Genomic DNA, 18,770 nt, shown 5'->3' on the forward strand with positions numbered 1-18,770 from the left:
TTAAACTGAATAAGAAAAGAATCAGTATTACCACCAGATGATCTGTTTCTTCTTGAAGGAGCATCCACTGAATATAGAGAAGAAAAATATGTACAATTTAGTCTACAAATCTTGCAGCTCAGACTAACATAAAAAATAACAACTACTTACTTGAACGCCGCTGCCCATCTGAATCAGACTGGGGTGGTTCAAAACGACTCAATCTACCTTTTGTTTTGTGCCTTTCATCACGCTCCTCTTGGATTCTAAGAAGCAAGTTTAAAGTGAGCAACAACTTAAAACCATTCTGAAGTTTTTATTCTAACATTTTGAATTGACTTAACAATTATGAGAATTTTTAATATGAAACAATGAGTTTGTTAGAACTTCCAAGTTGCCACTATGTCTGAACTTGTGTTTCTAGAGTATCAACTGGAGTATATCTACCAGAATTATTCCAGCTGCATGCTTCCTCATTCATATTGTATTGGTATTTCATTCTCAAACAAAATTGGAAATAAGAATGTGCTCTGAAAAAGTGACTCCAATTCCACATCTAACTGCCAGAGATCCACGGACCACTCAGGTGACTTTCCAAGATGCACACAGCTCCTTAGTATCGATTTATCCTTCCAGCTTTTCTAAGCCTTACTCAGAGGTACACCCACATTACTATTTCCAGAATAAACTGGATTTCATCTCAGTTTTTACCTCTGAGGACAGTACTCACAAGTAACTATTTGGTTCCCTGAAGTCTGGCCTTAAATCCTGATATGAAGATACTGAATCCCAGGAATACAAGGCTGTCCGTTCAACTCATTTACACCAACTAAGGAACACGCAGCAGTGAGGCTCAGGCACTCCTCAACAGAAGCACATATAGGTTTAGAATGTTGTACCTACTGCTTTCTAATGCACAGAGATTCCTTTGTTTTCCATCACTAGCATCAGGATAAATATATGGCAGCTGAGGCTGCACTCAATACATGGGCTGCTCTTTGCTGTATTCCAACACATATGGAAGTGAAACAATCTGCTTTTTCAAGCATTATCCAGCTTGCTTTCAATACCATGCAAGTTGAAGTCTCTAGACTTGAATTACAACTCCTGTTTCTGCATTATTTTGCATTAAAGCTCAACCTCTTCCTACAAATTCCTCTGGATATAGTTTAGAAACACTGACAAAGCTCACTCTTTTCAAGAGTGACAGACATTTCATACTGTCACCAATCTCTGTGCCACACCCCTGTACTGGGTTTGTGTACCTGGGCAGGTTTTAGTAGTGGGGGGCTACAGGGTGGCCTCTGTGAGAAGCTGCCAGAAGCTTCCCCCACAGCTGATGAAGCCAACACTAGCCAGCTCCAAGACGGACCCAACAATGGCCAAGCCCATCAGCAATGGCAGTAATTAAGCCTAACTAAGTTATTTTAAACAAATTAGTTATACCATTTCACAAGCATTTGAGGGAGAAAATAAATAAAAACCTTCCTTGGGAAACAACTTAGTGAGAATGATCTTAAATACTGTCTGTAAAACAAGGCAAAAACCTTGGATTTTATTTGTTTACAGTAAAAACTAGCAAACTTACTGCTTTAATTCTTCTTTAAAAAGTTCCAAATTACTCTTTTTCTTTTCCTTCTCTCCTTTCTTCAAAGGCTAAAATTAAAGATATACAAAACAACATTTTAGAAGACAAAATGAACAGAATTGAAAATCACGTAACAAAATTTTATATAATTTCCATGCATATTTTACCCACAGCTTTCAAACCAAGTAACTACAGGAGGAAAAAACAATGAAAAAAAAACCAAAACAACAACCAAATGGACTTGACACATTCAGACTGAGCGCTATCAAACACAAAGCTAGAAAATAAAAAATTCAGAATAGTTAAAAAAAAAAATTGTTACTTCTCATTCTCACAATGGAGCACATGTGATCAAACACTCTCTCTACCACATACACATTTAAAATAACTGTGAGGTATTTTGTCACTTTGTTCCATTTGGAAACTAGGATGCTAACTACACCCCTAGCAAACCATCATGCTCTAATGAATTTGACAGATGTGTGTGCATATATATGTAAATTATTTTACATATATATTTTCAATTATTTTATCCACAAACATTCTACTTGAAAAGAATTTCCTTCTCTTGCTTCCCTTTGGATGTAAATACAGTCTGAAAAAACAGTTACTTTAAATAGTTCAAGATCCTCAGGAAAAACTCTTGAACGACGAAGAATATGGATACTGCAATACTACTTTTTTTGTTTAACAGTAATATATGTTCCTTAACTAACTCATGTGAAATATTATCTTCAACAACATTGTTTTTATATAATCAAATTTAAATGAAAACGTTTCCAATAGGCAGACATACAAAATACTTGTGTTACACACTACAGCTTTGGAAAAACTGGACTTCCTACTCACCCCAGGCAAAGTTGTTTGTTTGTTTTTGTTTTTGGGGAGGGTCTGCCAAATAAATAAAATCATTTTTACCTCATTATCTTCAATCACCATTGGACATGGCAAGTGAGTAAACTGATTGCATTACTTCACAAGTATTTATGAAAAATTTGAAAAGCAGCAATAGTCTTACAGTACAAACACTTGCATATGACAGAACAGAGCTCAGAAAAATAAAAAAATGCTACAATTCATTTCTGTATATGTAGAGCTTTACATACAATGAAAATCAAAACTGCCATCCAGTAGTACCCCATTGGTCTAACACTGGCATTTGTTTAAAGCTGGAAGGAGGTTATGATGGAACTGCCCACAATTATCACATTACATTCATTTCCCACCCTAACAGGCAGCATCTTACATGCTTCACTTAGGCTTTAAAATTGTAGTAAGCTCTATTAAAAGACTTTTAAGACATCCAAGACATTCATTACACATACAGAGTAGTAACAGTAATCATATGCAATTATCACTTGACTTGAAGACTGCTGGTTCATGTTTATTACTTTTTATGACAAACCTTGGTTAAAAAAAAAACAAACAAGAAAACAAAAACAAAACAAAAAAAACCCTCAATTAAATCATGCAGAAGACAAAATAAATAAAACAAGGTGTTCAGCTTCTGAACTGTGCAAGTTCTGGAACTCAAAGAGGGATTTCTAAAGGAACTTCTCAAACTTCATCCCCCCCCAAAAAAAACCAAACCAAAACAAACAAACAAACTCAAAAAACCCTACCAAGAAAAACCTGGATCAACACAAAGGTCAATTTATTTTTTTGTTTAAAGTTAAAAATGAATCAAAACCAGACAGTAGCAATAGAAATTGAGAATTGCTTCTAAAACCACAAATTCTCAGGACTGAAGAAGCTATTACTTTGCAACAGTCACTAAATCCATATCCATGAGAAGTCTGTCCACCTTAGCAGGAACACAATAAAAGGGCAGTGCAGCACCAGGTGTACTGTCCCACATACAGGGCTCCTGGGCCTCTGCATTTCATCACCTTCGTATCTGCTACTGCTTCAGCCAACTCCAAATGCCCACCTTCTCTCCGATGTGACACGTGCAGACAAAACTACTCTGCAAGAACTCATGGCCCTTCTTCTAAGCACTTCTAAATACATCAGGATGGAGTTAAGATTCAAGCAAGAAACTTACAGGCTTTTTGGTTTCTATCATGAGGAGGGACGGAGGTTTCTCATTAGATGGCTGACTTGGTTGATTTTTTTGATCTGAGAATCGTGACGACGGTTTATAGATTTTACCACGTTTTTCATCTGTTTCATGCTCCTCTGAAATTAAAGACAAGTTGAAAGCAAATTTTATTAATTCATCTTGCACAACACTGTTCATTAGAAGGAAAGTTGTTCTTTAGTCCTGGTCATTCAATTCAATATATTACTTCATTTTTAAAAAGCTGACATTACGAATTTTACATAATTTAACATCTTTTAATATGAAGAACATGGATTAGGTAATCTAAACCAAAGCATTTTTTCTTCTTATGGTTAAAGCACAAATCACACCATTGCCCACCTCAATCAAAGCACAAAGTAGATTTTAGCATCAAGTTTTCTTTTCTGCTTCTAATGTAACATACTAATTTTAAAATGCAATTCAAAGCCAATCTTCATCTTTACTAAAAGCCAAATGACCCCTCACCTCCAAAAAAAGATTAGTTATACCTTTGGATGCATTAACGATTCCTCCTCTTACAAATGTTTTCACTTTATTACCATCACCTCCTTCAAAGGCAGCAAGGAATTCTTCATAAATTTCTGCAGCAGCCTTCTCATCCTCCTACAGAGCAAATGTTCATCTATTTACTATCATCACAGAACAACTTTCACTAGACAGTTACTCTTAAATTAACTATGTGACATTCATTTTTATTTTCTAGAGTTCAAGCTACAAACAGCATCAAAGGAGTTTCAATTTTAGATAATTCAAATTTCTGAGAAATGTGGGTAGAACACAGCACACAACACACAAAGCCAGTGAGGCTGTGTGCTCCAGTATGTTCCTTTTCAGGACTTTACATGGCAATTTAACATTCAAAAGATGCCAAACAGAAAAGCTCAAATCAAAGGCTTATGAGCCATGAGCTTTATTGGCCTCAGCATGAGAGAACAGTGCCCATTCCATCTCAGCCTTTACAATCAACCCACGTGGCTGAAGGACATCAACAAGAGGATCACCTTTCTGTATTTCCCAGAGAACAAGTTGAATAAATGGGTTAAGCTGAGCACTATGGCTTAGCACTGTCATGATTTTTAGGCCAGTATTTCCAACAACCCAGCAGGAGGTAAGCCACTGCAACACAGTACAGGTTGTGTGTACAAATCTCAAACCCCTAAATTTTCAAAACTTCCACCTTACCAACTACCAGATATGTATTTCCTAAAATCTGGTCATTCCTCAGCAATCTAAAATGCAGTACTAAAATTTAAGGTTTGTATTGGTTCCCAACACAGTTATTAGACAAAAAAAATGTTTTACAGAACTAACAAGGATGTGTGCTGAAACAAGTTCAAAAATGGTAGGTACTCTTTGCAGTAACTGAAATCCAATGATGGAGAGCAAAGGAAAAACAGAAAATTACCTAAGGTGATGGCTGTCTCCATTCTGAGCAATACAGCAATGAATTATTCTAACTCCCTATTTCAGGAAGCCAGAGAACTTGATTTCTCACAGACAAGGACAGAATAAGCCTCTCTGTATCATAATGCCATGGATGCCGAAAATACATTATACATGTAAAATACAATTCACTTTCACTCTTAGAGAGCTACAATTACCAAAATTAAGATATCTGGTTGCAATCTAAAAGCAAAATTATTTGAGCTCTGCATACAAAGTAAAATTTTCATTATATACCATTACCTTCTTTTTCAATTCTTCTTGCTCCTTCTTACTCAGTGTCCGTTTGGCAGCGCTCATTTTGCCAATACTGAATGCTTTAAGTTTACTTTCCATTAGAGGCTGCAAAAGGAGTAAGAAAACAGATATCAAATTGTTTACAAAACAATTACAATAATACTGCTTTTGACCTTGGTCTAGACGAGTAACTCAAATAAAACAAAGAAAAGATGTCCTGTACTTATCTGTGAAGTTTTCATTATCTAATACAACCAAAAAAAAACCCTTAAATGTGTGGCTTTTTTTAAACAAATCATCCTTGGTTTAATGAGAAAGCTTTTAATACACCATTCAAACAGAGCTGAAACCTGAAGGACACTTGCTGTAAGAGCCTGGACATTTATCACTATGCAGTGCTGCAATTTCTAAACCTTCAAAAATACATGCTTTTGCATTACAGTTCTTCACCCTTCCCTCAGAAAAGCTTTTCTATTTTGGCAAGAATAATGTTTGTGCAAGGTTGGACAGGTAATGGAACAACCATATGGATGCTAAATTTCCACTGTACTTCAAGGTAAAAATTAATAGCTTTGCTGGAACAACGCATTCCAGACGTCTTCACCTATAAAAAAACCTCACATAAAAACTTCACATTCAGCTCCTAGACTGTTTCTAATTTCTTTCCAAAACCCTGATGAAGGAAATACTCCACACAACAGTAATTTCTTGAGTATGGAAATGGAATTCTTCAGGCTCTATTGTGGTAGTTAACAGGCAGCAAAGCATCAAGAGAAGAAAGACAACAGGATGGAGAGCATGTTCCAAAGACACGGGCAGTGGGAAGTTAACTGAGAGAAAAAATACTTCTCTGGAAACTCCTGCCTTCACACAGTAATTCATGAAGAATCAGCACAACAACAAAACCCCAGAAGCTATGAGTCTTGTTTTCAAAATATTCATGATGCTTAAAACTATGATTTTTGCAATGACAGTTCTTAAAAAAAAAAATCAGCTCAATACAACATCAAGACAAATAAGGTGAACAACTTAAATGTCATATTACGAGAAATATTCTGATACCAACTGGCAAGGGTTTCCTCTAGGAATAATTTTCTTTGTAACTAGTTTTATTTCTAGTATCAGCTTTGTAATAAAAAAAATTTTCATAAAAAGCACCATGAAAAACAAACTGTTTGAAATATCTTCAATTTATAATCCTTGCTTAGCATCACTCTTAGATCTGTGCCAAGCACAGGACCAAGTAGTTCACACTTCCTTGAAAGTGCTCGCTCTTCATCACTGAAAGTAAAGCTACCAGTGACAAATTTATGCAGTGTTGTCTGTGAAGTCAGCTGGTTTATGACACCATGTTTGTCAATGTGAGCTGCTGTGACAGGCTCATCAGGAGCTTTTAATTCATCGGTGTGTTTTTAAATTTAATAAAATCCCATCTCCCAGTTGTATGAAAAACAGCTTCTATTTCAGTATGACAATATACAACCTTGGCAAAACATGGGCACACAGCAATGGCACAGCAATGCAGGCTGAACAAATACCACACTCCTACCCAAGGCTCATCCTGTCATCAGAAAATAATCTCTCACAGTAATGTCACAGGATACCTGCAGATCAGCCACATGAATATTTGTTCCAGTGACATAAAGGAAGCAGCTGCAAGATAAAGAGTTCTGGCACTAAGAGCTGCTCAGTTTAGAAAGGATCTCAGGGAAAAAAAACCACCTGCCAACAGGCAGGAACAATAGAAAGTAAAGATTGAATTAATTTATGCCTACTAGTTAGATTCCAGTGAGCAATTACAACATTATCATTAACCATACACAGTTTCACAGAATTCCTAACAACGGAACTATATAAAACTTGAAGGTCTTCCTCCTTCAAAAAATGCAAAATACTGTGAAAAGGGTAAAGCAAATGATAGAAGCAAAGAAAAACTTGCAGCTGAATGATCAAATCTCTGTATGAAAGCTTCTGTTTAACTAGAACACTGCAAAGACTGTAAGGTGGCACAAAGCACTAAAGTTCCAGTTCCATCAGTACAAAATACTCAGAAGACATTTAAGAGTAATTGTCCAAATTGTATCAAGTAAAAGAAATCAATAAAACAAGCTACTTCTGTATGAAAAGTTTCTACTACCACAACTCAACTAATGCTCGTACAAGCAAGGTAATTGACTTCTGCATGTACAAAATCAAATTGAAATCTTGAAGGAAATCCAAACCACAGAATGAATTGTCTGGTATTAACTCCCAGTTTGGCTCTTGCTGCCTGTTTTCATTTTAGCTCAGAAACAGGTAAGTCTTCATGCAACATACCAAGCACACAACCAGGCAAAGGTCTTGTCACTGAGGGGATAAGGGGCGGGGGGACACCAGGACCCGGTTATTCCTCTTACCTTTTCCTTTATCATAATATTCTATTAGAAAGAAAAATAAAGGATGGAATTAGGGCCACAGTCTCAGCCTTGAGAAGCCAACTGTATGTGAAAAGGCACTTGAATATCCCATGATTCCTAGGACTGATCACCTTGCATCCCCAAGCACTCCTCAGTACAAGAGACAAGGCCACAGAGAGTCCTTGCAGCTTCTTTCTGTTCCAGTACCAATAATGGATGCAGTACCATGCAGCACAGCTTCCTACGTTGCTGCTTGTTTTCAAAGTTTCAAGGAGTATTTTTAAACATGAAATCAACGGTTCATTTGCAAACACCTACAGGTTACACACCCAGTGCACCAAACTCTGCCTGTAGCAAGCAGTTTTCTTTAAAAACAGGCCTATTTTGAGTTTGTGAGTTTGGTTGGAATTTTTTTGTTTTTTTAAGTGTTTTGGACTTACATGTGAATCAGCAGATCCAGTGGTATGTACTGCATCTGGCCCTCTGACCTGAGGAGAGAATGAGGAGGAGGTGAGGCACACAACAAGAAACAGACAAACAGCCTCTGGGGGGTTTTTTCCAGTTCTTGGAATGTGAATTTTCATTTCAATTTCAACATCCAAAGACACAAGAACAAAGATACCTATAATGTATTTTAATGATATATCTGACCTAGGTCACCTATCTGACCTAGGAACAATGTCAATATAAGGCAAATAAGGGAGAGACCTAAAGACAGACCATTAAAAAAATCTGAATTTCCACAGCTGGATTTTAAAACAACTTCAGCAATGGCACCACTGGGGAAAAAAAAGTAGGTTAGTTACACTGCATGTTCAATACATCAGCAATGGCACCACTGGGAAAAAAAAAAAGTAGGTTAGTTACACTGCATGTTCAAGAGTTGTCAACAAAGGCTATTAAAGATTACATATGGCTTCCTATAAAATAATTTCCAAAACTGCTTTTACTGTACTGTGCATAGATGGAACCTGGCCACCCCAAAAACCACAATTTGTGACCAGGTACTAATTTGTGTTATTACTTTAAACCCTAACTTTAGGGGTTTAACACCTAAACTTTAACACCTAAACCAGAATATATACAAAATCAGGTTTTAAATGAGCCTAAGTGATGGAGAACACACTTTTAAATCACGTAATGCCCAAATTCCAGAAAACCTGACATAACATCTACTTTTAAGATATTATTGCCTGATGCACAATTCATACTTTAACTGAAATTTAAATCAAGGTAACACATTTCCATTAGCTGAAATCTGTTCATTAGTTACAGAACATTAGCATTTCTCCTTATTACCAGGAGTTTACACCAGGAATAGTAATATATGATGCTCATTTCCAGTCTTTCAAAACCAACAAGCACCAAATACTACTCTAGAAGATCATTTACTAGGCTTTGTTTTTGTTGTGCATCCTGCTTTTTCATCAGCTAAGACAGAGACATTTTCTCTCAACAAGTGTATTCCTATGTCATACAGTAAAATCAATTTAGAAAAAATGGTCTTCAACAGAAACCAGAATTAAGTGCACAAATGTAGAGTGCAACACAGATATAGCTCTTCCAAGGGAGAAGCAAAAGGCTTCTAGGAATGTGTGTGGAGGTTTTTTTAATAAAGATAAATGGGGCAAGAAAAAAATGGAGGAAAAAAATCATGTCTTACTCTCAAGGACCTCCCAAACCCCTTCCTTGCAGCACTGTACATGACTCACAAGCACATCTTTGCACAGAAGCTAATAACAAGCTGAGTTCACATGCAGCAGTAGCAGTTCATTAGAATACACACGGAAGCAAATATCTCAAGCATTTTTTACTAATGCCACTTCCTGCAAACTTCTCCTCCTGTGTGCTTGGATTTTTTTGTGATCCCAAACTGCCTGTGGCACTCAGATCATAATCTGTTATGCACAGGTCTCCATACTGCACAAATGTAGCCTAAGGAAAGTTGTATTCCCCTCAAAACTTTATGAATGTGTAGCCTAACATCACACAGATAAAAGACATACACTGTGCAAAAGAATTCCAGAGCATGGGAACAGCATTCTTCCTGCTGGCAGCTGCCACCCTGTGGCAACCAACACAGCAGCTGCAATTCCAGCCTTCCAACAAACAATCTGAGACCTGCAGTTAAAAAAATCAGTCTCAAAGGTGGAGTGATACAGCGCTGTCTGCCTTGGTGTACTGACACAGATCGAGCACTGCTCCAGAAAAGGAGCCTGTCTGGCAACAGCAGAAGGGAATGGCCACGTCCTGATTCTCCACATCTGTTTCATTTATGGAAGTTTTAGATAGCAACACCTCCCAACAGGGGTGGTGCTGAAGCTGCTTATAAGGAGGACAGAAACAAAGCATTACACAGAGTAACAGTGGGAATGCTCAGTACAGTGACAGATTATCCTGAGGAAGAACATAAAAAAAGCAAGACACTAAATCTGTTTCTCCAGCAGCAAGCAGATGATACTGCTCAGAAAGGCTGCAGTGCGTGGTAGCACGCAGAGATTCTGTGGGAGTCCACTGGCACTCCCCAACCCACCAACAGAGACCATGGCACTGTGGAGCCACTCTGAACATTAGCTGAGCAGCAAAATTTCTATTAAGGTGCATTCAGAAAACTTCTAAAAGCAATTTTAGCTTTCAGACCAACTGTAACCAAAAATAGCTAGCAGCTTTGGAGAGCCACGTTATCTTCCTCCTTCACCAATTCTTATTTTTAAGGTCTTCTCTTTCCTATGTATAAATTTAGTTCTACCTTTGATACTGCTCCTCACCAACCAAACAACTGTTCTGACAAAGCACAACATGAAAAGGTTCTTGACAAAATTACACATTGCTACCTGCCAGTTTCTAAACAGCAGTTATTTAAAAAAATCACAAACCCTCACAGCACTGCACTTTGTATCCATCTGCACTGCCTTGACAAAAAGGGCCATTTTGTTTCCTTAAGAGTCAGACCAGCTGCACTGACTCAGCGGAATCGGTGTCTTTCTAACAGAGGGAAACATTTTAGAAGATGTTGCCCACCTGTGCTGAAATCTAGAGCAGGATTATTTTTTCTGTTCTCATCATGTCAAGTAGCTCAACTGAACTTAACTGCTGAAAGAAAGACACAGGAAGCTCTGCCCTACACATGATAGGATGTGAGGACAGCTTCCTCATGTTCAAAATGCCAACAGAAAAAATGCAGTGAATCCAACTTTCAGTCACTGCCACCATAGACAACTGACAAATGCCTTCCTACCCCCAGTTCATTGCATCTCTGCATGAAAACTGTCTTTATTTACTTTTTCTCCTCAACCAGACTATTTTACAGCTGGATCACTTTTCCCATCACTTGCACGCTGCACATTTCTCAAAGCATGTGCCAGCACAGCTGAAGAGTCATTTCAGCAGCCTGCATTGCTCCTGCAGTAAAATAGAGCCCTGTCAAAGCCCAGTCCTGGAGGTCAGGGCACCCAAAGCTTCACTGCTGAGTCCAGCCAACTTCACTTAACCTCCAAGAGAAAACCGAAAAACTTCAAAGGACTGTACAAATGAGATTTCTTACAAACTTCCATGAAAATGCCAAAGCAGAGTCATCTTTGAGATCCTGATCTTTACATTTTCTTCCACCTTCATGGAAGCTTCCAAGGAAAACAGAGAAAAGAACAGCTCTTTGAAATCTTCCTTCCTGCCCATAGTTCACATGGCCACAAATCCAGCTCTTCGCCGTTTCCCCAGACTTAAAAATCTCTTGGTAAAACTGGCATGATTGTGTTATTTCACAAGTATTTAAAATACACTGTATACAGTATTTTTTTTTTTAAATTAATACTAATGCCATTTAGTGAAACAAAGAGCAACAAAAGCTGCCAACAACCCAGGAGACAATCTGTGGTCCTCTAAATGCTGAATGATATTTTTACAACTGTAATTGCCATAACTTAAAACATAAATGAAAGCCCTGTCCTTGAAAGAACCAATAGGTTCAGGGTGAAATGTTTAAAAGAAACTGATGAAAGCCACTCCTGCCCTGTTTCAACACCTTCCATTGATCCTGCCCCCATACTGGTCACACTGAACCACAGCACTGTTCCTGGTCTAGCTGATCACTCACCAAAGGGACAGATGGGGAGGTTCAGCCAAACCATTTCCCAGCTCATAGCAGCAGCCTGCTGCCCAAATCATGCCAAATCAACCAAAGAGGACAGTGTTTGGTAGGGAAGAAGTAGCTAAGGCTGGGACTCCTTGTGTCAGCACCGACAGCAAGGAAAAATAAATGGGAACACATCATAAATTAAGATGTGAAAATTCAGCTAAAGGAGGTTTCCAGGTTGCCTTATATTTTTTATTCTTCGTTTCTCTCTAGAAAGTAAGTGCTTGAAAACACCTGCAAATTATTTTACAGCTAATGTATTTGGTCTTTACAGTTACTGGAATAATGCAGATCAGAATTAGTCCCTATCTGAGTAATCATAACTTGCAGACACAAGAGCGAATGGACAGCGGCTTTCTCCAGAAGTATTTGTACATAATACAGAATGGCATTCCGCTAGAACCTTGAACTCAGATAACAGGTACAGCTTTTGGGATGAAAAAGGGAAAAGTACAGCTTGGTCCAAGTGGAGCATTTCTTCTGCATATGGCACCCAATTTGAACAGTAGTCTATGTAAGAGCAGTGACCATGCCAGACAGTCACTATTTTCAGAAGATACAATAACAAAATCAAAAAGTTGCTGAGCAGCTAAAATTTCATTACATAAATAACTGAACTGAATCTGTCATTTCAGAATCATGTCCTACACCGGTGTCCTGTGCAGGCTCTGGCAACATCTATTTTCTATTCTTTAATTGTCCTTCTTTCCTACTTGGATTTCTGGAAATCCCAAGCATGAATCTTGCTATTCTAATCTCAAAGTGCCAAAGGAATAGTTAATGCTTTTGCAACACATTTCACATGGGAGACTCTCAAAGTTATTTAGCAGCTGCCAGTATCACACAAAGCAGCTGCCACCACAGCCATGCAGGCACTGGGGGCTCCTGTACCACCTCCAGCAACGCTTCCCAGTCAGTGAATCAAACAATGCCTGGATGAAAAAATGTGATTTTGCACTATAAATATATACAAATATATACATTCAAAATAACTGGGTCAAATTCAGTACTTGGACAACAAGACTGAAGAAAAAACACCAACCATTCTGAAGGGGAGAAATTATTTTATTTCAGGCACTAGGTCACAGCTCCTCACAGAGCACAGAAAATAAAAGGTCACTGTGTCTTTCCAGCAGGTATCTAGAAGTCAGCAAAGGCACTGAATTGGAATTGCCACTGAAACATATCTTATGAGTCTGTGAGATACATAAATTATTGTATTTGCAAAACAAATGTAACTTGCAAAAGAAGCCTACAGCTTCACTTTTAATTATGTAAGTAAATGAATCCTAAAATTATTTAAAATAATCACTATGTCTGATAAATAATTACTTCATAAAATCTAGCAAAATGGTTATTTGCTCAACTGTTAAACCATAAGCATTTTCATATAGGCTCAACTAAAAATACACATTTTAATCCCTGTGTGAACAAACTAATTAAAATAACACAATAGTACTAATTTCAATACCATCTCTTTCTACAGACATCTGAAAAGTATCTCAGTGCATATCACAAGCACTTATGGAATAATAAAACAAGGGTACCGAAGGGAACACATGCTCTTCAGCCCCCCAAGATCTCCTTTTTGAGAAATAAATCCCATGTCTTATTTTACTTTACTTTTCAACAAAAACATTCTCATGCATCCAAGTAGGTACTATCCCTATTTCCTGTGGCACATAAAATAATACTGACAAGGATCAAGTCAGATCTAAAATATAAAGTGAAACATGGCCTGGATGTCTGCAGGAATGGGGAACTGAGGGGTGAGGGGGAAGTGCACAGAGGTGGCAGTGCAGGTACTGGATGTCCTCAGCAGGCCCTGACAGATGGACACAGTCTGACCTTATATTCCCTAGCTGTCCTACTGACTTCCACAGGATGGAAGAGTTAACTGCCAGAACACAGCTCTGCAGAACTGACATCTAGGACAGAAAACAATTCCTATAAATTAATTATTACTGTATATTGAGCAAGAAGAGTTTCATCAGTACAGAAATAGCAAATGACAAAACAAAAATAGTCTACAACGTAACTGCGAAAAGAAAGGAATCACATCTGGGTTGGTTTTCTGTACCATGATATCAGCTGCATTAATCAATAATTAAGGACTCTATTTTTAATTATACTTGAAATCCCAAAATGTCCTATTCCCTGAAAGCCACTGCCCATAAATTAAGACCCATTTTACTGCTGAAGTTTTCTGTCCAGCTCTTATTTGCCATTCCAAGCCAAAAGCAAGATTTAAAAAGAAAAAAAAAAAACAAAAAAAAGGTTTCTTGGCAATATTTGGAACAGATCATAAAAGGGAAACAAAAATAAAACTCTACTACTCTAATAACAACTGAGTAAACACGGAAAAGACTTTAAGTAACTACACTTCATTACCAACTGCATTAATTACTAAAATTTCTTAGCAAAAAAAAATTTAAATAATCTTGGTTTTGCTTAATAAAAAGATGGGCAAAAATTATTCATGTATAGCACTGGAAATTCCTGAGCCGTAACACGGCTTCCTCTTTGAATGATTTACACGCTCACACACCAAAACGTGGGATTTACACACTTCTGACCTAAAACCTGAAACGAAAGTGAATGAAAGGGAGTAATCCTCAACCATCAGCCGCCAGTGCATCCCCCAAAATATCTCTCCCTCCACCCTCCCAGCAGGAGCGATGCTGCGAGCGCAGGCAGCTCTGCGCTGTGACCGCTGGTTTCAGAGCACAGCTCTGGGCCAAGTTTTCCAGCACTGCTGCGCTACCTGTGCTCCTGGGCTGGAAATGCACCCAGCAGGAACTACAGGAAGTACAGAGGGTTCAGCGAAAAGCGCGGGGAACGCCACAGCAATTCTACGAAACTTGTAATTTCATCGCACTTCAAAAAACACGTTCCATCTTAATTCGTCGTTTTCCTTCACGCTCCCGAGTTGGAAACTAACCCTGCGCGGGCTTCAGCCCACGTGGGAGCTCGGGCAATGAAATGAAAGCCGTCGGTGGCACGGCTGGGCTCGGGCACTCGAGAACAGCCCGCACCCCAAGCCGGGGAGCGCGGGCCGGCACAGCGCCTCCGCCGAGCCCCGCGTCCTCCTCGGCCGGGGCACGGGGACGCCACGGGGACAGACACGTGCCCGGGGCGGTCTCGAGGAGCGGGCGTGCCCCGCCAGAGGCCCGGGACCCTCAGCCCCCTTCCCGCCTTCCACCCATCCCCGGGCCCGCGGTCACCCCGGGCTCAGAGCAGGAGAGAGCAGGCCGCGCCGCCCGCGCCTCGCCACCCTGCCGCTACCGGGCCCCGCGGCAGCGGGCCGCATTCCCGGAGCGCAACGGAGCGGGCCACGGGCCGTGCCTCCCGAGCCGAAGTGAGCGGGCGCGGGCCGCGGCCCGGGGCGGAGCGGCCTCACCTTCCCGGCGGGTTTCTGCGAGCCGCCGGGCGCCTTGTCCGCCATCTTGCCTCTCCCCTCGCTCAGCCCTGGCGGCGGCCGAGCGAGCGCCGATCCCACCGAGCCCGCGAGCGGAGGGCGCGAAGCCGATGGCCGAGCCGCCGATGGTTCCCCCCCAGCGCGCGGCAGGGCCGCCCCGACCGCAGGCAGCGACGGGAAATGGAGCGGGTACCGCCTGGAAGAGCCCGAGATGCGGCATCTCCGGGAGAAAAGCCCTTGAGCAGTGAAAGGGCTAACACAGCATATCCTTCGTTATTGGGCTTGATATCGCACTACAATTGCAACTGTATTGAAGGCTGTTTAACTGGGGATTATAACCAGCCGTCGCATTTATCATGAATCTCGAATCCCCCTGTTTTCATGGATTTTCAGAGTGGAATATGCAGGGGCTGAGATACTACTTAAGGAAAAGACAAGAAGATACACAGAAATTAATGAGCGCTTTAATCCACCACCTGCCGACACCCACTGCCCTGTGAGCGGCAGGAGGGAGCAGGGCCTGTGCTAACAACCACCTGGGGCAGCGGAGAATGAACGTTCCAGAAGGGAGGGGAAAATGGCAAAAGGAGAGCTTGAAGAGGGCAGAGGCAACTGCAGGGCCGGAAGTTTATAGAGGAGGGCAAAACTCTCAGGAAACCTCACCGGCTGCAGATGTGCGTCCAAGCGCGCAGGGACATGGTCTGGTGAGGGCTGCTGCTCTGCCCGCGGCTGTGTCAGGGTGACGGCTCAGCTGCGAGCACGTCCATGGCAGCTGTCACCGCGTGTCACCAGCACCGAGCAGGCTGGTCAGGGCGGACACGGCACAGCGGCGCGGCAGCGAGGCTCACGGCAGGCTGGAGAACGGCGGGGAAGTCTCCCTGACGGCGGAGGACGCGGGTCAATGTGCAGGGAGAGCGGGGCGGGCAGCAGGAAGAGCGCCCCGCGCTTCCGACCCGCGCAGCTGTGCGGGGCACGGGCCCGGCGGGACGCGCAGGCGCCGCCAGGGGGCAGGCGCGGCCCGTGCCCAGCGCCCGCCGGGGCGGCCCGTGCCACGTAACGTGACTCCGCCCGAAGTCACGCAAAAAATGGCAAAGTAAAAAATAACGACGTCCATCATTCCTTAGGTGTGAGCCGCTTTGCTCCGCAGTTCAGTCCGCAGCGGGCCAGGCGGTGCTGCTGCGGCAAAGGCGAGGCAGGGAGAAAGGCCAGGCGTTTCTCCGGCTGCTGGAGCGTCCTGCCGCCCTCCGCGACACAAGGGGGAATGTGCCGGTGATCCAAGGCACCGGGAGCTGCAGCGGGAAGCGCGTGCTGCTCCCACGGCTGGCACGCTGTGGGTCGCAGCTCCACCCTGGAGGAGCCTGCAGGGCTCTCTTGGATAAATTTGAGGAGGAATCACTGAGGCTTGGAAGGAAGGAGGGGGAAATAAAACCCAATCATTGACAGGCACAACTCCACCAGTCTTTTTAGGATATTTTGAGCCCCAAACGTTCCCATAGAGGAGTCCTTCCACATGAAGGGATGGCGCTGGTCAAGGAGCATTGTGGATGGATTAAGCAGGATTTACTGCTTCAGAATCCAAGGCAAGCCCTTCTCTTCCCCCATCTTTCTCCCTGTTTACTTGAAAACCATTTTACTGCCTTGCAGAGACACGGGATTAGTATAATCTCTGACCTGCTTTTGGGGTGGTTTTTAACATATTAGTGCAAACAGGTGCAGCAATGAGTTGGAAGCAAACCAGCTGGGGAACTTAGGGCTACAGGAGAAAACACTAGATGATGCTCAACTCTCCTGGGACCATATTAATAAACCTGGCATGAAAGATGACTGACACTTCTGGATAAAAAACAGACATCTAGCTGGAAAGAGGAATGTGCCTTTGGATGATAAGAGTTTCAGAGCCAATAATGTTTAGAAAATTTGTGCTCCATTTGGCCTCAATCCCTTTATTTTATCCACCTCATTAATCCATTTTAATTATGCACCTCATTGTTCAAATCCTCTGCTTACTGCTTAGCCTCTACACTCTTTTGTAATTAATAAACTGCACCAAATTAAGAGCATCACAATTCAGAGCGTGCTGAGAAAAACAGGAAATAAATAGTTAAGAGTTTCAAAGGTCATCTCTAAAGATAATTTTTCAGAATGAACTGTACTCCTCAATCTGTGCTATTTATAACACATTGCAATAGTACAGTAGCACTTGTGTACAGTTAGTGAACGAGAACACATGTCACTGTTTTGGGCTTAATGGGAGAGGGAGAGCAAGAAGGAAAGGAAACAGTGAGATGCAAAAATCCATGGAGAATTAATGCTGGAAAGGGTAGGCTAATAATAATAACAACAATATTTAAAAGCAAATTGTAGGCATTTTTCACTATAATGCATAAGGTCTGGTTGCCTGCAGACCTGGGAATTGTTTATTAACTGTTGTTACAATGACAAGTATCACTAGGCAATATATTGGGAAAATAATGAATTATCATAAATAATTAACACTAAGCTACATTAAGTAAACCACATGCTGCACTTGCCTTTTTGGCTGCTTTTTTCCCAACTTTCAGATGAAAGCTCTCCACTGCTCTCATTCCAGACCAGGGCACAGAACTGCTGTAATTTTTTAGCAAATGTGGGTGTGAGGGAACAGGAGGGGAAGGATTTAGGGTGTTGTGGAAGTTCCCTACCCTGTGGCAAAGGAAGCACGTTCGAGGACATGAGGCAGGCAGATAGCGAGTAGGACAGGAGTGTAGCTGCTGGTTTGTAACTCTGTAGTTTCCCACTTTCCTGTGTAGTTTCACAGACTGGCTCACGGATCACTAACGCCACCGGCTGTGTGTTCCCCAGTGCTTAGGCAGCCTTCTTCCCTTATTCCGCCCTCCGCCTCCTCCCACGCCAGAGACTGAAAAGCGCCAGCGAGGGTTCTCACGACAGGCAGCTGCGGCTCCCCCGTGCACTGCGGGTTGCTAGGGAGCGCTGGGTGCGCAGCGCCGAGCCGAGAGCAGAGGCGGGCAGCGCTCAGCCGAGCACAGGGAGCCTGGCCTCAACTGAGATGCTTAGCAGGGACCACTGGAATAAGGAAAAGGAGCTAGAGAGGCTGTCTGGAGAAGGCAGTTTGCCTCTCAGCAAGTCTGGACTTGCTGCCACTGCTCTGTCTGCTCTCTGTCCCCCCGCAGGAGCCACCTCTGTGTTACTCCATCTCTCAGTGCTGGTGCTTTACCTTCCCTAAGCTGTGACTCCTGCTCTACTCCTGCCGTTCAGCAGCTGCTTTCCCTTCCAGGACCCCACTGCTCTCTCCTGGGACACGTCTTATCAGGGAACCTGGGTTCTTTCTCCCCCTGGGATTCCTCAAGCAATGAGGAACATTACGCAAACCAGTCACAGGGGCAGCATCTGACTTGCGCCGTCTGGCTGAGGAGGGTCAGTCATTTGCAGTGTAGTTTGCAGGCATTAGTGCAAGTATCAAATGAAGGCTTAATTTCAAAAGTTCTCCTGCAGCT

At 41.9% G+C, this 18,770-nt stretch overlaps 1 protein-coding gene across 5 annotated transcripts in view; it reads right to left on the bottom strand.

Annotated features, from left to right (window-relative positions):
* Positions 1-17,390, bottom strand: part of LOC121357908 (U2 snRNP associated SURP domain containing) — a 41,305-nt gene extending 23,915 nt beyond the window's left edge. Inside the window, exons 1-8 of one of the 5 annotated variants that reach the window (XM_041475618.1) lie at positions 15,259-17,390; positions 8,167-8,214; positions 5,337-5,435; positions 4,139-4,253; positions 3,612-3,745; positions 1,568-1,635; positions 151-245; positions 32-67 (exon numbers count right to left, since the gene is read on the bottom strand). In XM_041475618.1, coding sequence (XP_041331552.1) covers positions 32-67; positions 151-245; positions 1,568-1,635; positions 3,612-3,745; positions 4,139-4,253; positions 5,337-5,435; positions 8,167-8,214; positions 15,259-15,303 — 640 coding nt within the window. In that variant the 5' untranslated portion in view covers positions 15,304-17,390. The remainder of the gene's footprint in view (positions 1-31; positions 68-150; positions 246-1,567; positions 1,636-3,611; positions 3,746-4,138; positions 4,254-5,336; positions 5,436-8,166; positions 8,215-15,258) is intronic. The other 4 variants (XM_041475616.1, XM_041475615.1, XM_041475614.1 and 1 more) reach the window with 4 other exon arrangements.
* Between the last annotated feature and the right edge of the window lie 1,380 nt (positions 17,391-18,770).

The sequence above is a fragment of the Pyrgilauda ruficollis genome, unplaced genomic scaffold (genome assembly GCF_017590135.1).
Source record: "Pyrgilauda ruficollis isolate IOZ18807 unplaced genomic scaffold, ASM1759013v1 scaffold36, whole genome shotgun sequence".
Classification (NCBI taxonomy): Eukaryota; Metazoa; Chordata; class Aves; order Passeriformes; family Passeridae; genus Pyrgilauda; species Pyrgilauda ruficollis.